We start from the raw sequence: 25,781 nt of genomic DNA, 5'->3' as shown, positions 1-25,781 counted from the left end.
GGACGGCCCAGCTGAGCCAATGGCGGAAGACTACAGACGGACGGCCCAGCTGAACCAATCCAAAGATCCGATCTCCCAGAATCAACCTACTTTCTGTTTTGTATAAATTGTATTGTAACGGTTCACTCTTTCTCTTTTCCTGCTGTTCTGTACGAGCGAATGGGAGAGCCGTATATACGTGTACCAGATATTCTCCCTCTGAATAAACTGTCGCTTGTCGTACAATCTACCACCTTGTCTGAATCGATCCTTAACCGGCTCACCCTTCTACATATCCTTTTATCAACAGACAACGACAGCGACTTCGAAGAGGGCATGTGGAGTTTACAACTCTTCTTTTACTACATTTAACAATGTCATTATAATTTGCGAAATGTTGTGTATTTCTATCATTCAGACTTGGCAAAAATGCTTGTGCTAGAAATGTTGTAGCTAGCTTGCAAGCTAACATTAACTTTAGTAACTGTTGCTAAGCAATCGACTTTTGCTACCTAGCTAGCTAGTATTAGCAATTATGATACATTTTATGTCCTAACAATAGTTTATTTTATATTCCAATGTTCCTCATTTTAGAAACAACTGTCCTGGATGAGGTCCAGTTGGATGTGCCATTGGATGATGGGCCAGATGTTCCACAGCTGCCAGTCCTCCTTGATGTCCAGAATGCTGCTATCATCCTTGAGGATGTGCCAGATGTGCAGACTATCCTTGAGGTAAGATTTTCTGAAAGTTTGGGGTTTTATGTTTGAAAAATATCCCAGATATTCAAGTTGTGCCTCTTTAACATGAAACAAATCTCTTGTCTGCTTTCTAATTTAGGAGTCCACTGATTCCAATTAGGTTCAGCCCCCTGTACCGTGGGCCTGTTGTGATCAGGATAAGAGACCCCCACACACACACAGTCACACACAGTCACATCACGGTTACAATGTTTACTGTTTCCAACATGAATATATTGTAATGTGCAGAACAATGTCGGTCCGGTGGTTAAAGCTTGGAGAACTTTCCAGTTCATCAGTCCCATCATCACCAACATGCGTGAGGGATCCCAGGTATGTGTCTTTGTAACTAGCTAATCCTAATCTACATTGTCAGTCATTTGATCTTGATGGAAATGTGTCACAGCAATTGCTGAAGTGGTTTTGTTGATGTTGTTTTGTTGTTTATCTCTTTTGAGCAGCAGACTGATGTTTCAGTGGTGTACGCCACTCTCCACATGGGGCTGGACGGGCTTCTCTCTTCAGCGTGATCGGAGGCTGCCTCCTTCTCTACGCCCACCACTCAGCAGTTCACTGACCCAGAGCCTGAGGGCCACAACTGCTATGAGATCAGACGTTACACACACATACTATTGACAAGGAGCATTAAGATCCTTCCATTGACCGATTGTTTGTTATGTCATTGCACTGGTCACTGATTTTGAATGCTTGTTTTGTTGTCGCAGGGCTGGGAGGAGGACCTGCTGCCTGAGGAGAGGGAGGTTCCTCTGCTAAAGTGAGTTCCTCTAAATGTCTGTGTAGTCTGGGCTTGTCAGATGCTGAAGGATAGTGGTCACAATGTTGTTATCTCCCATTGACTCTAATGGTTGACATGCTCCATTCCCTCCCTTTCACAGCCTCTACCTTACCACCAAGAGAGTGGAGGACATCGCCCTGAGGCTCGTCTCCCTGCGCCAGGCCTTCACTGTGAGTGGACCCATTTTCCTTTTTTTCTCTGTGACTTCTTGTTCTGTCTCCTAGAAGAAGATGTCTCACACTAACTCTTCCCTAGACCCTGCTTGGTTCCACCCTGAGCAGGAACCATCTGTTTGTGGCGGGAAAGGTCCTCCTGGGCGCACTGGTTCAGGCCAACCACATGATAACTCACTAACTCATTCTCTTTCAAGGGAAAGAGAGCGTCCCTGAGGGGAAATGTGTTCTGTTCACTAAGATGCTCTTTTCTTTGTCATAGGACGAGGCCAAGTTCATCCGTACCTATAACGATTTTTGTGGACTACCTGAGTGACCCCTCCAAGTGGAATGACATTGAGAGGGAGCTGGCTGTGGCAAAGGTGAGTTCATAACTCTTTCAAGTTTCACTGAGTTCTTCCACATGCATGTATTTTATACATCACAGTAGCTGATCTATATGAAATCATTCCTATTTTCTCCAAACGTGTTTTCTTGTCCTAGATCCATCATGTGAACATGATAGATGTCCTCTTTGAGCTGGTGCTGTTTGGGATGATGACAGCTCAGAAGTCCCTGATGGTGGTAAGTAGCATCTCACTGGTACATGTTTTGATCTCTCTCTATTCGCAGTTTCACTTAAATTCCTCTTCTCTCCTCTTTTGTCCTCCTTTGTTTCCTTTAGCACCCTGGTGGGTTCGTGGAGCGTCTGTTCACTCTCCTGTACTTCTTCCTGCCCACTGCTGCCAACATGGAGCCAGAGGCTGACAGATACCTGCTGCTGCTCAATGTAAGAGTCAAGTGGTTACTTCCTTTTTACTTCCTTATTTATGGTTAATCAGGATTCAATGCCATTTTAGGGGGAGTATTTCTAATTGTCTCTCTCCTCTTGATAAACGAGTAACTCAGAGCCATTTTCTATGTGTTGTGTGGTGTTCTCTTCAGGGCAGGCTGATGGCTCTGCTAGATGACATGTTTGTGTCATGTTTTGTCATATATTGTCTTGTCCTTGTGCTTTCCCTTCTGTTCGTTTCCCCCTGCTGGTCTTATTAGGTTCGTTCCCTTTTTCTATCCCTCTCTCTCCCCCTCCCTCTCTCTCTTCTCTCTATCGTTCCGTTCCTGCTCCCAGCTGTTCCTCATTCTCCTACCTCACTCATTTACTCTTTTCACACCTGTCCCCTATTTTGCCCTCTGATTAGAGCCCTATTTCTTCCCTTGTTTTCCGCTTCTGTCCTTGTCGGATCCTTGTATGATGTATGCCGTTCTGTGTCCTTGTCTCGCCCTGTCGTGTTTTGTCTCCTTCAGATGCTGCGTGTGAGCAGGTGTCTTAGTCTGCTACGTTCGGTGCCTTCCCGAAGCAACCTGCAGTCAATGGTCGAGTCTCCAGTCTGTCCTCGTTACTACGAGTGGATTTAAGTTTTTTCCTGTTTTGTTTTCTTCTTGATTTTTCCAGGATTTGCTTTTGTCATATACTGGAATAAAGACTCTGTTTTCATTAAGTCGCTTTTGGGTCCTCATTCATCAGCATAACAGTTTGGCCAGCAGCTGGCCTGGTACTTTAACCCAGAGTCACTGGTCACTGAGCTCTCCAGCCTCCTGGAGTACCACTTGGAGAACCTCATGGCCATCATGTAGTCCTACTGCAGGGACCATACTCCTTTCTCCTTCTCTCTCTCTTTTGAAGGAATTGAGGACTTAAAGTGCTTTGTTGAACCCTGAGTAGTTAACACCCGTTAATTTAATGTATTCTCTTGTTTTCTCTCCCCACAGGATTCTTGTGACACTTTGCAACCACGCAGGGATCTAGACACCAATGCACTACATTACTTTGTACTGAATTTGACATTTTTTAAATAAAATAAGTTGTAGTTTAAAACCATTTTTGTTTCCGTCTTTTCATCTATTTGATTTTATGACAATTTTCTCTTCTTAGAGCTTACATAAACAATTATGCTAAATTATCTGCATATGGAAATAACAAACAACGTTTAGTTGATTTACAGATACTACAGGCCCACACTTTATATGGTTTTGTACTGTGGTTTGTGATACTGTACTATTTAAAAACATGTAGGACTACATACACTGAGTGCACAATAGATTAGGAACCTTCTTCCTAATATTGAGTTGCACACTCTTTTCCCCTCAGAACAGCCTCATTTCAGCATGGACTCTACAAGCTGCCCTAAGCGTTCCACAAGGATGCTGGCCCATGATGTGTCAAGTTGGCTGGATGTCCTTTGGGTGGTGGACCATTCTTGAGACACATGGGAAACGGTTGAGCATGAAAAAAACAGCAGTGTTGCAGTTCTTGACACACTTCACCCGGTGCGCCTGGACCATACCCCGTTCAAAGGCAATTAACTCAGTTGTCTTGCTGAATCACCCTCTGCATGACACACACAATCCATGTCTCAATTCTCTCAAGGGATTAAAATCTTTCTTTACTCAACCTTTATCTACACTAATTGAAGTGAATTCAACAAGTGACATCAATAAGGGGTCATAGACTGTCCAAGTGAAAGCTATGTCATGGAAAGAGCAGGTGTCCTCAATGTTTTGTATTATCAGTGTGTGTAGTAACCTGGTACAGCATAAAGTATACCATTAGAGGGGATAATTGCTTCAGTCTTGAATGTTACTTCTCGCTATCCCTACTCTACATTAACAGTCTGCCATTGTAGACTCTGGTAACTTGGGTATCTTATTTTTTAAATATTTGTCATTAATGCCTGAACCATATACCATCATTCCCACTGAAACCAGTAATGTTAGCGATCATGTGAGGGTGTTGTAGTGCATACTGACCACTAGTTGGATCATAGTGTGGGTGGTGGAGTTTATGCAGGAACACAGAGGGTAGAGGCATTCTCCATCACAATTACATGATCATGGCCAGTTATGCAAATTAGGTGATGATGTCATTTAGCAACTTTTTTAGGACAGCCAATAGCTACTTTCCTTACTGAGGAGTTGGCAACACTGCTAACTTTAAACATCAGCTACATTGTCCATCTGTAAATAGCCCACCCAATCTACCTACCTCATCCCCATATGGTTTTATTTACTTTCTGCACTTTTGCACACCAGTATTTCTACTTTGCACATCATCATCTGCTCATCTATCACTCCAGTGTTCATTTGCTAAATTGCGATTACTTCGCAACTATGGCTTATTTATTGCTTTTATAAAATATTTTTTTCCCTTCTATTTTGTTATTGATTGTGCGCTTGTTTGTTCCATGTTTAACTCTGTGTTGTTGTTTGTGTTGCACTGCTTTGCTTTATCTTGGCCAGGTCGCAGTTGTGTATGAGAACTTGTCCTAAACTGACTTACCTGGTTAAATAAAGGTGACGTTTAAAAAAATAAGCAACATTTTTGTCTTTCCCAGAAAGGGGATGTAGCTCAGTGGTAGAGCGCATGCTTTGCATGTATGAGGTCCTGGGTTCAACCCCCCAGCTTTTCCATCTTTTTTTGCGAAGACCCAATTTCAACTTTCCAGAATGTTGAAATTCTAAGCAGGAAGCAGAGATGTGCAAAATCATTTGGTCTTGTAATCTGAAAAATATGCGTTCAATCCCTGTTAGTACATTTATAGAACAGAAGGTGCATGGTTGCTAACTTTTAAGGCATAATTTTCAAAAACTGAAGATCATGTTTTCGATCCCTGTCCGTACCTGTTTTAAGAATTGCTGCTATCATTTCATTGTAGTTTCAATTGAGTGGTGTATATAAAAACTACATTGTATTAATAGTTCACCCCTCCGCGTCCAGACTGTATATGAATGTGGGATACCGCCGCTGGCTGATCCCGCCCTGGCTTACATTTTAAAAACCACAATTAACCTGAATTAGGGCCAGACTAGTTACCATCATTTTCTCACATTGCCATTGAAAGTTTTTTCTATTGTCTCTTTTTGGTCCATTTAGATTGTTAATGTAGATTGTATAGAATTATTATATATATTTTTTTAATGTTATGGTTAAAAATGTTAATGTTTTACTGTGACTTGTTGTAGGCTCCTAGGTGGACCATAAGGTAAAAACCAAACCAAATTGAGAAAACTAAACTGAAAAACAAAAAAATACAATTAAAAATACAATTAAAACTAAGTTTCTCCGCGAGAATATCTCTTTTGGGTCACTTTTGCTGGTCCCAAGCCCGGATAAAGGAGGAGGGTTGGAATTGTGAAATAAAAATAAACAAGAATCGACAGAAGAAAGTTCATTTGTAGTTCGAAACATATTTAGGGTGTTTTTTTTACTCACTTCTTGTCTTTCCCACGGAGTTATTCCTCTCTCAAACAGCATCCATCACAATTACATGATCATGGCCAGTTATGCAAATTAGGTGATGACGTCATTTAGCGACTTCTAGCGTCTTTTAGGACAGCCAATAGCTACTTTCTTTACTGAGGAGTTGGCAACACTGCTAACTTTAAACATCAGCTATCTGAGCAGCTAACCTATCGCTGCAGCTGTACATTGCCCATCTGTAAATAGCCCACCCAATCTACCTACCTCATCCCCATATGGTTTTTATTTACTTTCTGCACTTTTGCACACCAGTATTTCTACTTGCACATCATCATCTGCTCATCTATCACTCCAGTGTTCATTTGCTAAATTGTCATTACTTCACTACTATGGCCTATTTATTGCCTTACCTCCTCAAGCCATTTGCACACAGACATAGACTTTCTTTTTTTGTGTTATTGACTGTATGCTTGTTTATTCCATGTGTAACTCTGTGTTGTTGTTTGTGTCGCATTGCTTTGCTTTATCTTGTCCATGTTGCAGTTGTAAATGAGAACTGGTTCTCAACTAGTTTACCTGGTTAAATAAAGGTGAAATAAAAATAAAAATATATTCTCTCACACAACCGCCTTAAGATCTCCCTGAACCAAAGTGTAGAAAAGGGAAGTTTGGTTATTGGGACTGACTCCTGAATTTTTCTGCCACTGTCTCTGGAGCCTTAACTGTACTTCACCTGCATCACTTTACACAACACTGGAATGAAAGGCCGAGAACATTGAATAAGGATAGCGCTCGTACTGTATATCTTGGATATGATCGGGTGACCTAACCAAGAAACTATTGTCCACGGATGATTGGACATGAGCGGAGATCATAGTTGGGTAAATTTTAGATCCAATATAGGTAAGGTAAGAAGGACACACACACACACACATACATTACAGGTCCATCTATACTGATGTGAGTTAAAGCTCCAAAGAGAGAATCATCTGGCAACATTAACCAGCTATCAATTTTTGTGATGTCTGTTTTTTAATCACCTGAATAACCCTTCATGGGTAATAATGGATCACTTGACTTGTGTGTCATGCAGCATAAGAAGTTATGAGCTCTTTATACCAAACTATGGGGGAGAGGGGGGGGCGGTTTCTCGGACACAGATTAAAAATATTTTTCATGGATATTCTCTATTGATCTTGCTTTTTAGTCCAGGATTAGATGAAATTGGCCCTATCAATACAGGAAACAACATACAATTGAGATGTAAGTATACAATATGTCACTGATGGGGAGGCAAACTGGAGAACTAGCTAACATAATGACCCATTGAGAACAAGTGTGAGTTCTGTTTTAGCTTTTTAGCACAAACGTAATACCTAGAACTCTGCACCCACAGAAGAGGTCCTATCTGCACTTTGTCTATATGGTTCACATTATCTAGCCCTGCACATATAGTGCTGTCCATATAGAACATATGACACTAGGGACTTGCTAATCCCTTAAAAATGACTGTGAGGCTTTTTCCTCTCCCCATGTGGGAGACTGAGAGCAGGAGTCAAAGTTGAGACATCAGGGAGGACAGGTGGTGGCTCGCCACCCCAGAGAGGATACCAGGGAAGGCCAGCAGAGATGTGTTGATGGAGGAAGGCTGGACACAAAGCGTGAAAAGACCTGGGCCCACTGCTGGCAAGAGAGAAAGAGCTGCTCAGTCAGCGCGCTGCACCCACTCCGTAGGCCGATGAAAAGATAATTCCCCCAGCACGGACCTCATGCAGCGTCAAACCGTTTGTGTGCGCTGACAGAGCCAGATCAAGCAGAAAGGATATGAGTGGGAAACTTCAAAACCTGCTCATGTTTCTGGCTCTGTGAAAGGATTTGTATAAACACATTCAGATTTGATGGACTTTCCCATGTTCTCCTGGACAGCCCTTTTTTTTGTTGTTGACGTGTTCAAATAATGAATCTCTTATGTTGCCGGGCTCTTTTCCCCCCGACCCACGCCATGTTTCTAGTTGTGGTGTAGGGATGCTGTGCGGATCATTCCATCACATGCAGCAGTCCCGAGCATATGGAGAACCGCTGATTCGTCGACTTCCAAGGACCAGGGTGAGTAGCACTGGGGCAGTTTTTAACCTTGACAACCTTGAACAACTCAACTACACTGATAGCCAGGGAAGCTCAACAAGCATTGACCAAGGGAACCCAGCTGCTTGAAAAGTTGCTGTTTCTCCACAACAAAAACCTTTATCTGATCATCATAAGATACCATATGCATATTATCATCATCTGATAAAAGGCTTTTAGATGTTGTGAAAACAAAGACTTGTTGCCAGTGGATTATATCAATATTTGGCTGTTTTGGCCATGGTTTTACCGAATAATAGTATCTTAACGAATCTGCATTTGAGATAGATAATGTTCAGACTCCAAAAAGCTAGCAGAATAATTGTCTTTATGTGTTAACACTATTGCTGTTGGCAATAACTAGGATTTACAAAGTATCCCTTTTTGAATTAGATTGAAGGTGGATTTCTTGCACCTTATTCTTCATAGAAGTTAAGGTTTGTCTCATTGTGATTTCTGAAATAACTAACAAAATCATGTTACTTTTTTATTCCCATGACGTACACTAAACTGAAGCTCTTAAACCAAAATATGTATGATATGGAAGATAAAAAACGATGAAAAAACGTTGTTTTCCTCCAGGTGCTGAAATGGAACGAATATGTTTGATCCTTTTGCTTATAAGTAAGGCATTATCAGTTGGAGCACAATTCAATGGATACAACTGTGATGCCAACTTCCACAGCCGCTTCCCTGGTGAGAAAATAAATACATTATTTAAATTTTAATTCAATACAACTTCAATGCAGGTTATTCATATAACTTTATGAATATAACATAGAACTTTAACTTAACTCATATTGGACTGATGCATGTAACATGTTTAGGATTGTGAATAGTTGCTATTTCGTATATATTTCAGGAAGTTTACATGTTCTTTTCTGTCTTCGGAAAAACAGTGAAACCTTTATTTACACTTATAATCAAATACAATGTTATTGTTAGCTGTTCAACTGTCTGACGGCCTGGTGGTAGAAGTTGTCTTGGAGCCTTTGGTCCAAGACCCGATGCTACGATACTGCTTGCTAGATGGTAACAGGGTTAACAGTCCATGGTCCGGGTGACTGTAGTCCTTGACGACCTTCGGGTCTTCCTCAAGCATCACCTGCTGTAGATGTCTTGGAAGGCAGGGAGCTCGCACCAAGTGAACTATTCAACCATCCGCACCACCCTCTGTAGAGCTTTGCGGTTGTGGGCAGTGCAGTTGCCGTACCAGGCAGTGATGCAACCCATCAAGATGCTCTTAATATAGACATTTCCAAGTAGAGTTCAAATCAATAAAATGATCAACGCCAGTGTGAGCCTTCTTTAGTCTTTTTCTTTAGCCTTGTTTAGTTATCCCTCTTTGAAAAAAATGCATGTAAGGCCATAATATGATTTTGTGCTGTGATAATAACTGTTGTTGTTTTCTCTGCTCTCTCCCAGCGGAGCGGGACATTAGTGTGTACTGTGGGGTGCAGACAATCACCCTCAAGATCAACTTTTGTCCTGTTCTCTTCTCCGGCTACACCGACACTGACCTGGCCCTCAACGGTCGCCATGGAGATGCCCACTGCCGTGGTTTCATCAATAACAACACCTTCCCCACCGTGGTCCTCTTCAGCATTAGCCTAGCCACCCTGGAGACATGTGGCAATGCCCTGGTGGTAAGAGACCCATGCTTATTCCAACCACCTGTTTATAATGCCTTCTATCACACCTATGGGTCAGTTTCCTGGAAACAGATTAAGGTCTGGACGAAAAAGCACTTTCGATGGAGATTATTTATTGAGCATATCTTGAAGTCCAGGACTAAGGTTAATCTGTATCCGGAAAACTCTAAAAGAGTCCATGACAGATCGTGGATCCTCTTACCGTGGCTCCAACCACAGAGCACTTACATCAAGCCCAAGCCATAAATTATTCTAAAAGGCAGCAAAAACAATAAGAGATAAACAACTAAATAAAATGTCCTACTATTAGGAATCATCTTACAAATGTACACACAGTCATCTACAGTGTCTATGTTTTGATGTTGACAACCTATATTTTAGTTTCCAACAGTGGTTCAGTAATTGTAGTGGAGGTTGGAGTTGGGAGAACGGAAGCCCCGAAGAGGTGATTGCTTGTTCCTAGAAACAGCGGGAGAGATTCGAGAGGAGCCTTTACTAAGGTTGCTTTCTTCCCCATTTTGTTGTTTTGATTGTAGTTTGGTTCCTGGGCCGCTGATGCTGTGATAAAAGGAATTGAGTTAGGGATTAGCACGATGAGGGGGCATTAGCTTAATAGTATGGTTGATGTTATCGCCACTGGCCCTCTCTCCTTGACTCTCATAATGGTGGGGATGGGATGGGGCAGGCATTCACCACTGATTTTGTGTTGCAGGTTTCCACGGCTCAGGGGCCTAATGCTTATGGGAACCTCTCACTGGTGCAGATTGGGAACATATCAGGGTACATCGATACACCAGACCCCCCAACTATCATTAGCTACCTGCCAGGTCTGCTCTACAAATTCAGCTGTAGCTACCCTCTGGAATACCTGGTGAACAATACACAGTTGGCTTCGTAAGTGCTGTGAAATAATCCCTCAAGTTTCTATGATGATTCTTATCCATTTTACATGTCTACAATTCCCCTGAATTCATAATACAATTAATAAGAGATGATTCAAAGTCAGTGGAAAGTCATTGGAATGTGTCAAAATTGTGTTGTCAATGAACTTAAATGATTACCATTTTAGATATACTGTACACAGGGATGCAGTAAACTGAAAATGACCAAAATGAAAAATTATTGGAGAGCACAACGAAGATAACACATGATTTGAGAAGGTCATAGAATCTAAGTTTTATGTTAAAAGAGAATGATGTATCACACTGACATGTTACATTTATCAAGATATCTGAAAGTAAACCAAGATAAACAATATGCAAATGTGACTCAATGTTGGATATAAATCAGACAATAAAACATGTTTAGCATAACTTTAATTTTCATGTTTATTCAAGGTCAGCTGCTGCAATATCAGTGAAGGACAGCAATGGTACTTTTGTCAGTACTTTGAGTCTACTGCTTTACAATGTAAGTACATTTTACAAATGACACAATTGCATTTGCTATGATACACTTTATGATTCACTGCTAGATTTACTAACCATATTATACATGCAAAGTCTGCATCCGGGAATAAAATGTGCATAGAGTGCCTTCAGAAACTATTCACACCCCTTGTCCTTTTCCACATTTTGTTGTATTACAAGGTGGGATTAAAATTGATTTAATTGTACTCTGTAATGTCAAAGTGGAAGAAACATTCTAACATTTTTTTTATTATTATTTTTTTTTTAAACGTCTTGATTAGATACTGTATACCTTCAATAAATGTTAGAATAACCTTTGGCAGCAATTACAGCTGTATTGGATTGTACAACATATGCCCATTATTATTTTAAAAATTCTTCAAGCTCTGTAAAATTGGTTGTTGATCATCGCTAGACAACCATTTTCAGGTCTTTCCATAGATTTTCAAGCAGATTTAAGTCAAAACTTTAACTCGGCCACACAGGAACATTCATTGTCTTCTTGGTAAGCAACTCCAGTGTAGATTTGCCCTTGTGTTTTAGGTTATTGTCCTGCTGAAAGGTGAATTCATATGGAAAAGCAGACTGAACCAGGTTTTCCTCTAGGATTTTGCCTGTACTTAGCTCCATTCCATAAAGTTTTTTTATCCTGAAAGACTACCTTGTCCTTAATGATGACAAGCATTATCCAACCACCACTATGCTTGACAGTATGGAGAGTGGTACTCAGTAATGTGTTGAATTGAATTAGCACCAAACATAAGACTTTATTCAAGATAAAAAGTTAAATAATTTGCCACATTTTTTTGCAGTATTACTTCAGTGCTTTGTTGCAAACAGGATGCATGTTTAGGGATATTTTTATTCTGTTTATTCTTTTCACAATTAGGTTAGTATTGTGGAGTAACTACAATGTTGGTGATCCATCCTCAGTTTTGTACTATCACAGTCATTAAACTCTGTAATAGTTTTGGAGTCAGCATTGGCCTCAGTGAAATCCCTGAGCGGTTTCCTTCCTCTCCGGTAATTGAGTTAGGAAGGATGTATCTTTGTAGTTGCTGAGTCTATTGATACACATCCAAAGTGTAATTAATTACTTCACCATCCTCAAAGGGATATCCAATGTCTGCTTTTTTATTTATACCCATCTACTAATAGGTGCCCTTCTTTGCGAGGCATTGGAAAACCTCCCTGGTCTTTGTGGTTGAATTTGTGTTTGAAATTCACTGCTCGACCTTACAGATAATTGTATGCGTGGGGTACAGAGATTAAGTAGTCATGATGAAAATGATGTTAAATGCTATTATTGCACACAGTGAGTCCATGCATGTTATTAGATTATTGTAAAGTGACTGTTCCACTGGATGTCATAAGGTGAATGCACCAATTTGTAAGTCGCTCTGGATAAGAGCGTCTGCTAAATGACTTAAATGTAAATGTAAATTATGTGACTTGTTAAGCAAATATTTGGTCCTGAACTTATTTAGACTTGCCATAACAAAATGGAATATTTATTGACTCAAGATATTTCAGATTTTCATTTTTTATTCATTTATTTAATAAAACACGAAAAACATAATTCCACTTTGACATTATAGGGTATGGTGTGTAGGCCAGTAACAAACAATCTCAATTTATTCAAATTCAGGCTGTAACACAACAAAATGCGGAAAAAGTCAACGGGTGTGAATAAATTCTGAAGGCACTGTAGAGCAAAATGGTAAATAAAAGTCCATCGTACCAGAAATATATATTAAGCATAAAGACACTACATTCATTTAATCTCCTTCTGAAAGGAAGTATTGAGTATAATAATAATAATAATAATATATGCCATTTAGCAGACGCTTTTATCCAAAGCGAGTTACAGTCATGTGTGCATACATTCTACGTATGGGTGGTCCCGGGGATCGAACCCACTACCCTGGCGTTACAAGCGCCATGCTCTACCAACTGAGCTACAGAAGGACCAGTAGTTTTAATGACTGGGAATTTCACAGTGGATAGGAAATACAGGGGTAGTGTAGTTATTATACATTTACAGGTTACAAAACTGTGCATACCGAACTATTTTTTATTCCAGTAATGAAGGTGGTTTGTGGCAATTTACCCAAAATGTATTGCTAAAAAGAATAATAATAATGAAAAAAAGGGTATTTTTTCGAACTCAGATTACAAATCCAGTGCAATTCATGAATCCTGTCCTCATCTAAATGTTAATATGAGGGATTAAAACTATTGTGACTTGTTGATTTCTTTCTGTGTTTGTCTCTGTAAAGGACTCATCATACGTTCAGCAGCTGTCAATTCCTATGGCGGGGCTCACACTGAAGACACGTGTGTTTGCAGCAGTCAAAGCTACCAACTTGGACAGGAGGTAACCAATCATTTAATTTCATCAAGAACTTCCAAGAGCCATATAACACATGTCTTGCAGGCCCTTCTTGAACTTCGGGCAATTGTGGAATGTACATTAGGGACTTTAACATTTGATTGGTGGGAAAGTGACAACCACGGCAGCTGCAAAAATGTTACCGCAGTGCAAACGTATGTATTGTCAGAGTAAGAGTGCTGATCTGGGATCAGGTCTCTTCATGTCCATGTGAGTCTTGTTTATTAGGATCCAAAAGTTCAAATTGATCTTAGATCAGCATTCTGACTCTGAGATGCTTTATGAATACTGTCCCTGAACTGTATGTTCCACCTTAGTGAGTGTACCATTTTTTTTTCACTTTTGGAGTTAAACAATACTATAATATTATTTAGCAGGAATGTAAAAATACATATTTTCACTACACACAATGGGAATCATTATCCCACTACCCTACATACAGCTCTACAGTAGATCAGATTTGCTGTGAATGCGAAAGAAATGCACACCTCTTTAGGCGTGGTGCTACAGTAGCTAGCAGAGTAGAAGGCTTCTATTCAGCTTCTACCCCCAAGCCATAAGACTTCTGAACATCTAGTCGAATGGCTACCCAGACTATTTGTAGTGCACCCCCCCCCCCCTTTCCATGTACATACTACCTCAACTAACCGGTGCCCCCGCACATTGACTCTGTATCGGTACCCCCCTGTATATAGTCTCGCTATTGTTATTTTATTGCTGCTCTTTAATTACTTGCTGATTTAATCTTATTCTTATCCATATTTTTTTTTCAACTGCATTGTTGGTTAGAGCCTGTAAGTAAGCATTTCACAGTAAGGTGAATGAATACCTGTTGTATTCGGCACATGTGACTAATAACATTTTATTTTATTTGAACTCTTGAAAAAGAAAAGGAGATCCTCACACTTTAGGAGCTCAGATGCAATAATTAAATAACCAACATTTAGACAGCCAAGCTGTCTTCATATAATACCCTGATGAAGACAGCTCGGCCGTCGAAATGAAAACAGCTTGGCTGTCAAAATGTTGTTTATAAAATTATTGCATCTGAGCTCCTAGAGTGTATGGCTCTCCTACTCTTTTACAGATTTTACATTTAAAAAAAAAGTATATACAGTTAAAGTCGGAAGTTTACATACACTTAGGTTGAAGTCATTAAAACTCGTTTTTCAACCACTCCACACATTTCTTGATAACAAACTATAGTTTTGACAAGCCGGTTAGGATATCTACTTTGTGCATGACAAGTAATTTTTCCAACAACTGTTTACAGACAGATTATTTAACTTATAATTCACTGTATCACAATTCCAGTGGGCCAGAAGTTTACATACACTAAATTGACTGTGCTTTTAAACAGCTTGGAAAATTCCAGAAAATTATGTCATGGCTTTAGAAGCTTCTGATAGGAAAATTGACATAATTTGAATCAATTGGAGGTGTACTTGTGAATGTATTTCAAGGCCTACCTTCAAACTCAGTGCTTCTTTGCTTGAGATGGGAAAATCAAAAGAAATCAGCCAAGACCTCATAAAAAAAACTGTAGACCTCCACAAGTCTGGCTCATCCTTGGGAGCAATTTCCAAATACTTGAAGGTACCACGTTCATCTGTACAAACAATAGTACGCAAGTATAAACACCATGGAACCACGCAACCGTCATACCGTTCAGGAAGGCAGGTGTTCTGAGGGAAAAAAGGGGGGTTGCAACTCAATATTATTATATTTATCAATCTAGCTTATGAGTTTTAAATTTACACTTCCTCAGATGGAAGGAATTCCAACCAAAAGTTAAAAGTGTGAAAATGGAGCATAATTCAGTTTTAATACACTTTTCTCTCTGCAAGTATTCTGACAGTGAACTTAAGCATGAGAATAGCATGCTACTCACCTGCTACTTGTCTGGGGTGGAGATCAAAGAAATGAAGGTGTGGTGGAGGTGTATTTACAGATACGCTGTATATTGGCCCAACTTTTCACTGTATTTTTTTTACCATTTGTATCGCGTTAAATATTGTCCACTATCGGTAGACAACGTTAGTTATACCAGCATACATTTATTTCTGTCACTTCAGTGTTAGTTTCCTTACATTTAGCATCATTCCATTCCATTGTTAGTTTACTTTTCTTTCCTCTGTCACGTTCCTGTGGTTGTTCCAAGTGAATCATGAAACATATTAGGCTAACAAATTCAAAGTTGTGCAGTAATCTGGAATGTGTAACCTACTTGAATTATTATGGAATTCAGACCACACAAGGCAGTTTAAACCTTGCGCCTGGCGACTGAACAGTTGAGCTGTTGTCATCAGAGTTCCATGATTATTAGGGTATATTTACAGGACTACTGTTCAACCCCTATTGTACACTTTTCTCACCTTCTAATATTTAATGGATTAAAAGGTAATTTACTACCTTCACAAGAGCAGTCTCAGTGCTATGATGGGGTCAAACCAGACTGAAACATTTCATATACATTGTTTGTCTTCAAGAAGGCAGTGAGTTGCTGATCTACAGCTTTTTCTAGAAATGTTGAGAGGAATGGAACATTCCATATGGGCCGATTAGTTTTTTACATTTTCTGCGCTTTTTCAAGAGAGGCTTTATTACTGCCACTTTTAGTAAGTTTGGTACACATCCGGTGGATAAGGAGCCGTTTATTATGTTCAACATAGGAAGGCCAAGCACAGGAAGCAGCTCTTTCAATTGTTTGTTGGAATAGGGTCCAGTATGCAGCTTGAAGGTTTAGAGGCCAAGACTATTTTCATGAATGTTTCAAGAGATATAGGATTAAAAAACGTGAGTGATTTTGATCCTAGGTCCTGGCAGTGTTGTGCCTGGACAATTGAGCTTTGGAGAAATTCGCAGACTCAACGAGTCCGTAATTTGCTTTCTAATTGTAAGTCGCTCTGGATAAGAGCGTCTGCTAAATGACTTAAATGTAAATGTAAATGATCGTGATCTTTTCGTCAAAGAAGTTCATGAATTCATCACTGCTGAAGTGAAAGCCATTCTCTCTTGGGGAATGCTGCAATTTAGTTAGCTTTGCGACAAAAATACATTTTGAAAAATAGGATGATCAAGCAGCAGTGAGGGCTCTTCGATACTGCACGGTACTGCTTTTCCAAGCAAGACTTCCAGTTTGGTGGAGCGCCATTTCCGTTCCAATTTTCTGGAAGCTTGCTTCAGGGCTTTGGTATTTTCTGTATACCAGGGAGCCAGTTTCTTGTTTTTTTTGGTATTGTTTTTATGGGTGCGACTGCATCTAGGGTATTAGGAACTTAGTTCCTCAGTTAGGTGGTTAAATGATTTTTGTACTCTGACGTCCTTGGGTAGGCGGAGGGACTCTGGAAGGGCATCTAGGAATCCTGGGGTTGTCCGAGAATTTATAACACGGCTCTTGATAATCCTTGGTTGGGGTCTAAGCAGATTATTTGTTGTGATTGCAAACATAATAAAATGGTGGTCCGATAGTCCATGATTAAAGGGAAAACGGTTAAGATCCACAATACTTATTCCACTGAACAAAACTAGGTCCAGGGTATGACTGTGGCATGTTGGCCAAAACCCACTGAGTCAATGATGGCTTCAAAAGCCTTTTGGAGTGGGTCTGTGGACTTTTCTATGTGAATATTAAAGTCACCAAAAAATGTAATATTATCTAAGGTCAAATAGGAATTCAGGTAACTCATTGAGGAACGCTGTACACGGCCCAGGATGCCTGTAAACAGTAGCTATAACAAGTGTTTGAATAGGCTGCATAGATTTCATGACAAGATGCTCAAAAGATGAAAACCGTCTTTTTTAAAATAAATTGAAATTTGCTATCGTAAATGTTAGCAACACCTCCATCTTTGCGGGATGCATGGATAATATGGTCACTAGTGTAACCAGGAAAAGAGGCCTACATTTATCAGGATTGAGCCATGTTTCAGTCAGGCCAATCACATCAAGATTATGATAAGTGATTTGTTCATTGACTATAACTGCCTTCGAAGTGAGAGATCTAACATTAAGTAGCCCTATTTTGAGATGTGAGATCACAATCTCTTTCAATAATGACAGGAATGGAGGATATCTTTATGACCCCTCGAGGACCGATGGGAGGTGGGGAAAATAGACCTGAGCCAGCCGTAGAATCCATCGTGGCTGACAAAGAGGCCGGAGTCTGACACCCTCTCAGCCAGATAAGGGGGGAAGCTTGGAAGATCTGGACCCGAGGTAGGATCCCCTTGGGAAACAGGGTAGAGGACGATGGCTCGGAAACCTCCAAGGCCAGGGTGGCGAAGCTGTTTAATGTCTAGATTGGGCTTTCCAAAGTCAAAGAAGCCCCGTTCACCATTGACCGCTGCCTTCCATTATGGGCAGCAGGTAGCCTAGCAGTTAAGAGCGTTGGCCCAGTAACTGAAAAGTTGCAAGATCAAATCCCTGAGCTGACAAGGTACAAATCTGTTGTTCTGCCCCTGAACAAGGCAGTTAGCCCAAAAATAAGAACTTCTTTTTAACTGACTTGCCTGGTTATATAAAGGTAAAATAAATTAAAAATTAAAAAATGGCCGAGCAGCCATACACAACCCTAAGATCACCATGCATAATGCCAAGAGTGGGATGGAGTGGGGTAAAGCTTGCTGACTCTGACGCAGTGGAAATGTGTTCTCTGGAATGATGAATCACGCTTCACCGTCTGACGGACAAATCTGGGTTTGGCGGATGCCAGGAGAACGCTACCTGCCCCGATGCATAGTGCCAATTGTAATGGTCTGGGGCTGTTTTTCATGGGTCAGACTAGGCTCCTTAGGGAAATCTTAACGCTACAGTATACAAAGACATTCTAAACTATTCTGTACTTCCAAATATGTGGAAACAGTTTGGAGAATGCCCTTTCCTGTTTCAGCATAATGCACCCGTGCACAAAGCGAGGTCCATACAGAAATGTTTTGTCAAGATCGGTGTGGAAGAACTTGACTGGCCTGCACAGAGCCCTGACCTCAAGCTCATCGAAAACCTTTAAGATGACCTGGAACGCTGACTGCAAGCCAGGCGTAATTGCCCAACATCAGTGTCTGACCTCACTAATGCTCGTGGCTGAATGGAAGGAAGTCCGTGCAACAATGTTCCAACATCTAGTGGAAAGCCTTCCCAGAAGAGAAGGAGGCTGTTATAGCAGCAAAGGGGGGACCAACTCCATATTAATGCCCATGATATTGGAATGAGATGTTCGACGAGCAGGTGTCCACATTCTTTTGGTCATGTAGTGTATATTGATGAATCAAAAATACAGTGGTTTGATTCATCTTGAAAGTTGCTATATTCAATTATTGAAATCCATAAAATATTGGAAGGTGAGAAAAGTGTATAATAGGGGTTGAACAATAGTCCTATAAATCTGCCCTAATAATCCTCACTAATCATGGAACTGTAATGACAACAGTCCAGTCGCCGTGAACCGTGCGCCAGGCTCCAGGTTTAAACTGATAGGTATGGTCCATAATGATTCAAATGGACATGTCCCAAATGATTGCACAATCTATGATCCACTATTGAGTACCTCAGAAACAACCATACGAACATGAGAGGAAAGGAGCGTAAATTAACGATTTATTGAAATGATGCAAAATGTAAGGAAACACACTGACAGTTATAAATATATATGGGTATGTCTGACTGTGGCTACCGATAGTGGCTAAAATGTAACACATTACACATTTTTTTTAAATATAGTGCAAAAGCTGGGCAAACACACTGAACAAAAATATAAACACAACATCTAAAGTGTTGGTCCCATGTTTCATAGGAAGATTTTTTTTCCAGAAATGGTTCATCTGCACAAAAATCTTATTTCTCTCAGATTTTGTGCACAAATGTGTTTACATCCCTGTTTGAGAATTTCTCCTTTGCCAAGATAATCCATCCACCTGACAGGTGTGGCATATCAAGAAGCTGATTAAACAGCATGATCATTACACAGGTGCATCTTGTGCTCGGGACAATAAAAGGCCACTGTAAAATGTTCAGTTTTGTCACTTAACACAATGCCACAGATGTGTCAGTTTTGAGAGAGCGTGCAATTGGCATGCTGACTGCAGGAATGTCCACCAGAGCTGTTTTCAGATCATTTAATGTTCATTCCACTACCATAAGCTGCCTCCAACGTCGTTTTAGAGAATTTGGCAGTACATCCAACCGGCCTCACACCCACAGGACTTCCACATCCGGCTTCTTCACCTGAGGGATCATGGGGTTGGGTGCTGAGGTGTATTTCTGTTTGTTTTAAAGCCCTTTGGTGGGGAAAAACAAATTCTGATTGGCCGAGCCTGGCTCCCCAGTGGGCCTTCGCCTTCCAAGGCCAAACTATGGCTGCACCCTTGCCCAGTCATATGAAATCCATAGATTTTGGCCTAATTTATTTATTTAATTTGACTGAATTCCTTATGAACTGTAACTCAGTAAAACATTAAAATAACTGCATCTTACGGTCATATTTTTGACGAGTATAATTAATATATTCAATAAATCAACTCTGTAGATTTATCAGTATACTGTTATGGCTACTGATGCCTAAAACTTGAGTCTCCAAATGTCATCCCAAGTTATCAGGCCAGCATTTTGTCAACTTCAAATGTGGACACATGAAGTGCCTTCAGAAAGTACACATTTAATTATTCCACATTTTGTTGTATTACAGCCTGAATTTAAAATGTATTAAATATATATTTTCTCACCTATCTACACACAATACCCCATAATGACAAAGTGAAAACAATACAGAAATCTATCATTTACATAAGTATTCACACCCCTGGGTCAATACTTTGTCGAAGCACGTTTGGCAGCGATTATAGCTGTGATCTTTCTGGGAAGTCTCTAAGAGCGTTCCACACTTAATTGTGCAACATTTGTCCATTATTGTTTGAAAATTCTTCAAGCTCTGTAAAATTGGTTGTTGATCATTGCCAAACCATTTTCAGGTCTTGCCATAGATTAAGGTATATTTAAGTCAAAGCTTTAACTCGGTATGCAACAGTGTAGATTTGGCCTTGTGTTTTAGGTTATTGTCCTGCTGAAAGGTGAATTAATCTCCCAGTGTTTGGTTTTCCTCTAAGATTTTGCCTGTGCTTAGCTCCATTCCATTTCTTTATTATCCTGAAAAAGTCCCCAGTCCTTAACGATTACCAGCATATACATAACATGATGCAGCCACCACTATGCTTGAAAAAGAGCGGATGGAGAGCGGTACTCAGTAATACGTTTAAGGCTAATCAAATAAAAACACAACACTTTGTATTCAGGACAAAAAGGGAATTGCTTTGCCAAATGTTTTGCAGTATTACTTTAGTGCCTTGTTGCAAACAGGATGCATGTATGGAAATAATTCCCTTATGTACAGACTTTCCCCTTAGTATTGTGGAGTAAGTACAATGTTGTTGATCCATCCTCAGTTGTCTCCTTTCACAGCCATTAAACTCTGTTTTAGAGTCACCATTGGCCTCATGGTGAAATCCCTTAGCGGTTTCTTTCATATCTTTGTAGTGGCTGGGTGTATTGATACACCATCCAAAGTGGCATTAATAATTTCATCATGCTCAAAGGGATATTCAATGTCTGCTTTTATTTTGTTTACCTACCAACAGGTGCCCTTCTTCGTGAGGGATATTTTTTTAAATCCATGGTTTTTGTGGTTTAATCTGTGTTTGAAATGTACTGCTCGTATCACAACTCAGGGTGAAACCCAGGAGGTGGATAGTTCGAAACGCAGATATTTATTTTGACACAGGGGGCAGGCAAAGAAAAACCGGGAAAAACACACCGGTACAACCTGACAAGACGAACTGGCAACAGACAAACAGAAAATGCAGGTCTAAATACACAGGTGATAATGGGGGAAAATGGGAGACACCTGGTGTGGGGGTGGAGACAAGCACAAGACAGGTGAAACAGATCAGGGTGTGACAGCTCAACTGAGGGACCTTACAATTATCTGTATGTGTGGGGTATAGCGATGTGGGGTATAGCGATGTGGTAGTCACACAACAAAAATCTTATTAAACACTATTCTCTTTTAAAATTGTTTGCTTTAATATAAATATATATCTGGCATATCAGTTCATATCGTGTTCATATTGTCCATGGAACAATACACAACAATTACATTATTCCTTACAGTAATTGTCATTCAGTGGGTGAGGATGAGACGGAAAAGAAAACATCTGCTCAAAATATTTAGCGAGTTTCTGCAAATGATTAGTTCCTGTGTTGGCGTTTCAGGAAGAACTTGATGCATTTTTCTCCATATTCCATCCAGTTTGCTTTATTTTTGTAAGAGATTGCATTTGATCGTTCTTGAATAAGTTCCTCCAATTCTTTTTGTTTTTCCTCTAAATTATTTCGTATCTCTGTAGTATTGTTTTTATTGCTATCTACCTGTACTATTAGTTCATATATTTACGTTAGTTTTGTCTCTTTAGCAAGAAACTGCTTTTTTTATTATTGATGAATATTGAATTGAATGACCTCTGAGGGTACATTTTAAAGGTATCCCAAACATGAAGGATTTGCTGAACCTATATTGTACTTGAAAATTTCAGTTATAAATGATTTTGTCTTAGTTAAAAAGAATTTGTCCTCCAGTACACTTTGATTCAATTTCCAATATCCCCGTCCATACTGAAATTCAATAAGAGTTATGTGAAGGCCAATTAGAGGATGATGATCCAATCACATTCTGTCTCCTATTAAAACTTTTTTAACCTTTGATGAAAGAGAGAAAGAGACAAGAAAGTAGGCAAGACGACTAGCTTGATTAAGTCTCCTCCGTGTATATCTCACGAGGTCAGTGTTTTTCAGTCTATAAATATCCACTATTTCTAATGTGTCCATAATATTTGTGATTTCCTTAAGGGCATGGTGATAGTTTGTAGAGTGATTTCCTTTACGGTCCATTGAGGTACTTGTTGCCGATAAGTTCAATAAATTGTTATAAATATTTTCAATGAAGTATGGATCATCCTGATTTGGACAATATAGATTAATGAGCCAAATCTCTTTTTCATCCACTTTCATATTCAGAAAGATCCACCTTCCTTGCGAATCATTCTTAACTATTCACATATTCAGAACCAAATTTTTGTTCATTAGTATCATCACGCCTTTTGAGTTCCTTTGTCCATGACAGAAAGTTATTTCACCACCCCTTTCCTTTTTCCACACAACTTCATCTAAGGATGTAGAGTAAGTTTCCTGTAAATAGTATATGTTATATTCCTTTTCTTTTAGCCACGTAAAGACTGATCATCTTTTTTTTATAATCTGATAAACCATTACAATTATAACTGGCTATACTTATTTCACCCCTTATCATAACTAGATACTATTCTCAGTCTAAATTGACCATAATTAATGCTTGTAAAGTTACTGCCATAAGAGGTATTATGACGGTCGAAATTAGAGATTTCAAATGTCTGATATTTTGAATTCAATAAACAGGTTCTAGCAATATTTGTTTTATTCCCTTGCCTGTTTGCCTGTGAGCCAATGCCACAGATGTTAAAAAAATGTAGTCAAGCTATTATGTGTGTAGTAAATCTGAGTAGGTTGATGTGTATGATATTGGATGTGATATAGTGAGTGTGTACGATGTCTGTATAAGAGTAAGACTATAATGTGTGATGTCCAAATATATAATAACCCAGCCAATATGCATGGTTGAGTGTCTATTCTATGTGTGTAACAGGAAGTGAGTACAGCATTAATATTCAGGATGATAAATGTCATCCATATCGTATCACCATCATAGTTGCATCATAACCTTTTAACATAATTTTAATAGAAAATCTAATCCCAGCATTTCCATAGCAATTAACGTTTCACATGATAATGAAAGTGACCTTGCATTACTATAGACTAGAGGTTGGCCGTTTAATCGATTTCAAGTTTTCATAACAATCGGTAATCTGCATTTTTGGACACCAAATATGGCCGATTACATTAAACTCCACGAGGAGACTGCGTGGCAGGCTGATTACCTGTTATGCGAGTGCAGCAAGGAGCCAAGGTAAGGTGCTAGCTAGCATTAAACTTCTCTTATAAAAATCAATCAATCTGAACATAATCACTAGTTAACTATACATGGTTGATGATATTACTAGTTTATCTAGCTTGTCCTGCGTTTCATATAATCGATGCAGTGCCTGTTAATTTATCATTGTATCACAGCCTACCCAAATGGGTGATATAACAAGCGCATTCGTGAAATAAGCACAGTCTTTGCACCAGATGTGTACCTAACCATAAACATCAATGCCTTGCTTAAAATCAATACACAAGTATATATATTTAAAACTGCATATTTAGTTAATATTGCCTGCAAACATGAATTTCTTTTAACTAGGGAAATTGTGTCACTTCTCCTGCGTTCTGTGCAAGCAGAGTCATGGTATATGCAGCAGTTTGGGCCGCCTGGCTCGTTGTGAATTGTGTGAAGACCACTTCTTCCTAACAAAGACCGTAATTAATTTGCCATAATTGTACATAATTATGACATAACATTGAAGGTTGTGCAAAGTAACAGCAATACTTACACTTATGGTTGCCACCTGTTTGATAAAATACGGAACAGTTCCATATTTCACTGAAAGAATAAACGTTTTATTTTCGAAATGATCGTTTCCGGATTTGACGTATATTAATGACCTAAGGCTCATATTTCTGTGTTTTGTGTTATTTAATTCTAATTAAGTATATGATTTGATAGAGCAGTCTGACTGAGCGGTGGTAGGCAGCAGCAGGCTCGTAAGCATTCATTCAAACAGCCCTTTCCTGCATTTGCCAGCAGCTCTTCGCTGTGCTTCAAGCATTGCACTGTTTATGACTTCAAGCCTATCAACTCCCGAGATTAGGCTGGCAATACTAAAGTACCTATTAGAACATCCAATAGTCAAAGGTATATGAAATATAGAGAGAAATGATCCTACAGCTGAAAACTTCTTACCTGGAAATATTGAAGACTAATGTTAAAAGGAACCACCAGCTTTCATATGTTCTTATGCTCTGAGCAAGGAACTTGAACATTATTTATATGAGACTAAATATATTTTATTGATGTATTATTTTAAGTTAAAATAAGTGTTCATTCAGTATTGTTATAATTGTCATTATTACAAACATATATATAAATATTAAAATCGGCCGATTAATCTGTATCGGCTTTTTTCGGGGTCCTCCAATAATCTGCATCGGCATTGAAAAATCATAATCGGTCGACCTCTACTATAGACAGCTTCACTACAGTACAAATGTATCCCTTACAATATGTTATCATTTCCCAATGTCCCTGTTCTGATTTCTTCCCCTTGCTTGTTGTAAACATAGATAAACATGTAGACAAAGACATAGAAAAGATAGGCAAACAAACACATATTCATATAGAACGTTCTTGACAACGGAGAGAGAAAGAGAGCGAGAGAAAAGAGAGATCAAGTGTGTGTATTTATAAGTACGTACAGTATGTTTAAGCGAGTGCGTGTGTTCATATCAACTTCATAGTGTTCAGATATTTTTACAGTTCCCATACTTTTTTCTACCTAACCTGAAGTCCCTGCAGAATTTAGTACAGCCATGGTGTTATGGAGCTGTCTCGGAAGAACTGTCCATCTATTAAGAGTTTGTCCACAATGAAAAAAGCACGCTTACCCCTTGTAACGTCTGCTTCCAACTCACACTCTCAAACACGTAGATCCCCTGAACGCAGCTCACTCTCCAGATCCCAATCACCTGAATTCTAATCACCGGTTCACACACCTCTATGTCATTATCACACACTATTTAGTTCAGTTCTCTGCACCCCATCATTGTGAGGTATTGTTTGTTTTGTGACACACTTCTAGTCGGAGTGCTGTGTTTCCCTGTAATTGAATTAATCATCCCGTGTATGGCAGTTTTTGCCTGCCTCACTAAGGGTGCCTATTCCCTGCCTGTACCATAGCCTATCGGAGGCTTGGTCCTGGTCAGTCCCTGGATGGGAGACCAGATGCTGCTGGAAATGGTTTTGTAGGGCCAGTAGGAGGAAGTCTTTCTGCTGGTCTAGAAAAAAAGATCATAATGCCTCAGGGCAGTGACTGGGGACATTGCTCTCTGAGTGCTGTCTTTCGGACAGGACGTCAAATGGGTGTCCTGACTCTCTGTGGTCACTAAAGATCTCATGGCACTTATCATAAGAGTAGAGGTGTTAAACATGGTGACCTGGCTAAATTCCCAAACTGGCCCTCATACCATTGTCGTGTCAAT

General features: G+C 39.6%; 1 protein-coding gene, 1 long non-coding RNA gene and 1 other non-coding gene across 10 annotated transcripts in view; all 3 read left to right on the top strand.

Moving 5' to 3' along the window:
* Positions 1–573: 573 nt before the first annotated feature.
* LOC123994789 lies at positions 574–6,132 on the top strand. Of its 8 annotated transcripts, none has more exons than XR_006831718.1 (7): positions 574–1,052; positions 1,181–1,494; positions 1,616–1,685; positions 1,951–2,050; positions 2,172–2,252; positions 2,353–2,457; positions 3,817–6,132. It is a non-coding gene; the product is annotated as an uncharacterized LOC123994789 (long non-coding RNA). The 8 variants fall into 8 exon arrangements; XR_006831715.1 differs by lacking the exon at positions 3,817–6,132 and adding an exon at positions 3,438–3,546; XR_006831716.1 differs by lacking the exon at positions 3,817–6,132 and adding an exon at positions 2,973–3,032.
* trnaa-ugc lies at positions 5,063–5,135 on the top strand. Its single transcript has one exon. It is a non-coding gene; the product is annotated as a tRNA-Ala (tRNA).
* A 1,767-nt stretch (positions 6,133–7,899) lies between the features above and the next one.
* Positions 7,900–25,781, top strand: part of LOC123995950 (zona pellucida-like domain-containing protein 1) — a 50,938-nt gene continuing 33,056 nt past the window's right edge. The window contains exons 1-6 of the mRNA XM_046299602.1: positions 7,900–8,031; positions 8,632–8,745; positions 9,475–9,695; positions 10,414–10,595; positions 11,039–11,111; positions 13,390–13,487. Coding sequence (XP_046155558.1) covers positions 8,640–8,745; positions 9,475–9,695; positions 10,414–10,595; positions 11,039–11,111; positions 13,390–13,487 — 680 coding nt within the window. The 5' untranslated portion in view covers positions 7,900–8,031; positions 8,632–8,639. The remainder of the gene's footprint in view (positions 8,032–8,631; positions 8,746–9,474; positions 9,696–10,413; positions 10,596–11,038; positions 11,112–13,389; positions 13,488–25,781) is intronic.

Source organism: Oncorhynchus gorbuscha, linkage group LG14 (genome assembly GCF_021184085.1).
Source record: "Oncorhynchus gorbuscha isolate QuinsamMale2020 ecotype Even-year linkage group LG14, OgorEven_v1.0, whole genome shotgun sequence".
NCBI classification, from domain to species: Eukaryota; Metazoa; Chordata; class Actinopteri; order Salmoniformes; family Salmonidae; genus Oncorhynchus; species Oncorhynchus gorbuscha.
This window is presented reverse-complemented; position numbering and strand designations above follow the sequence as displayed.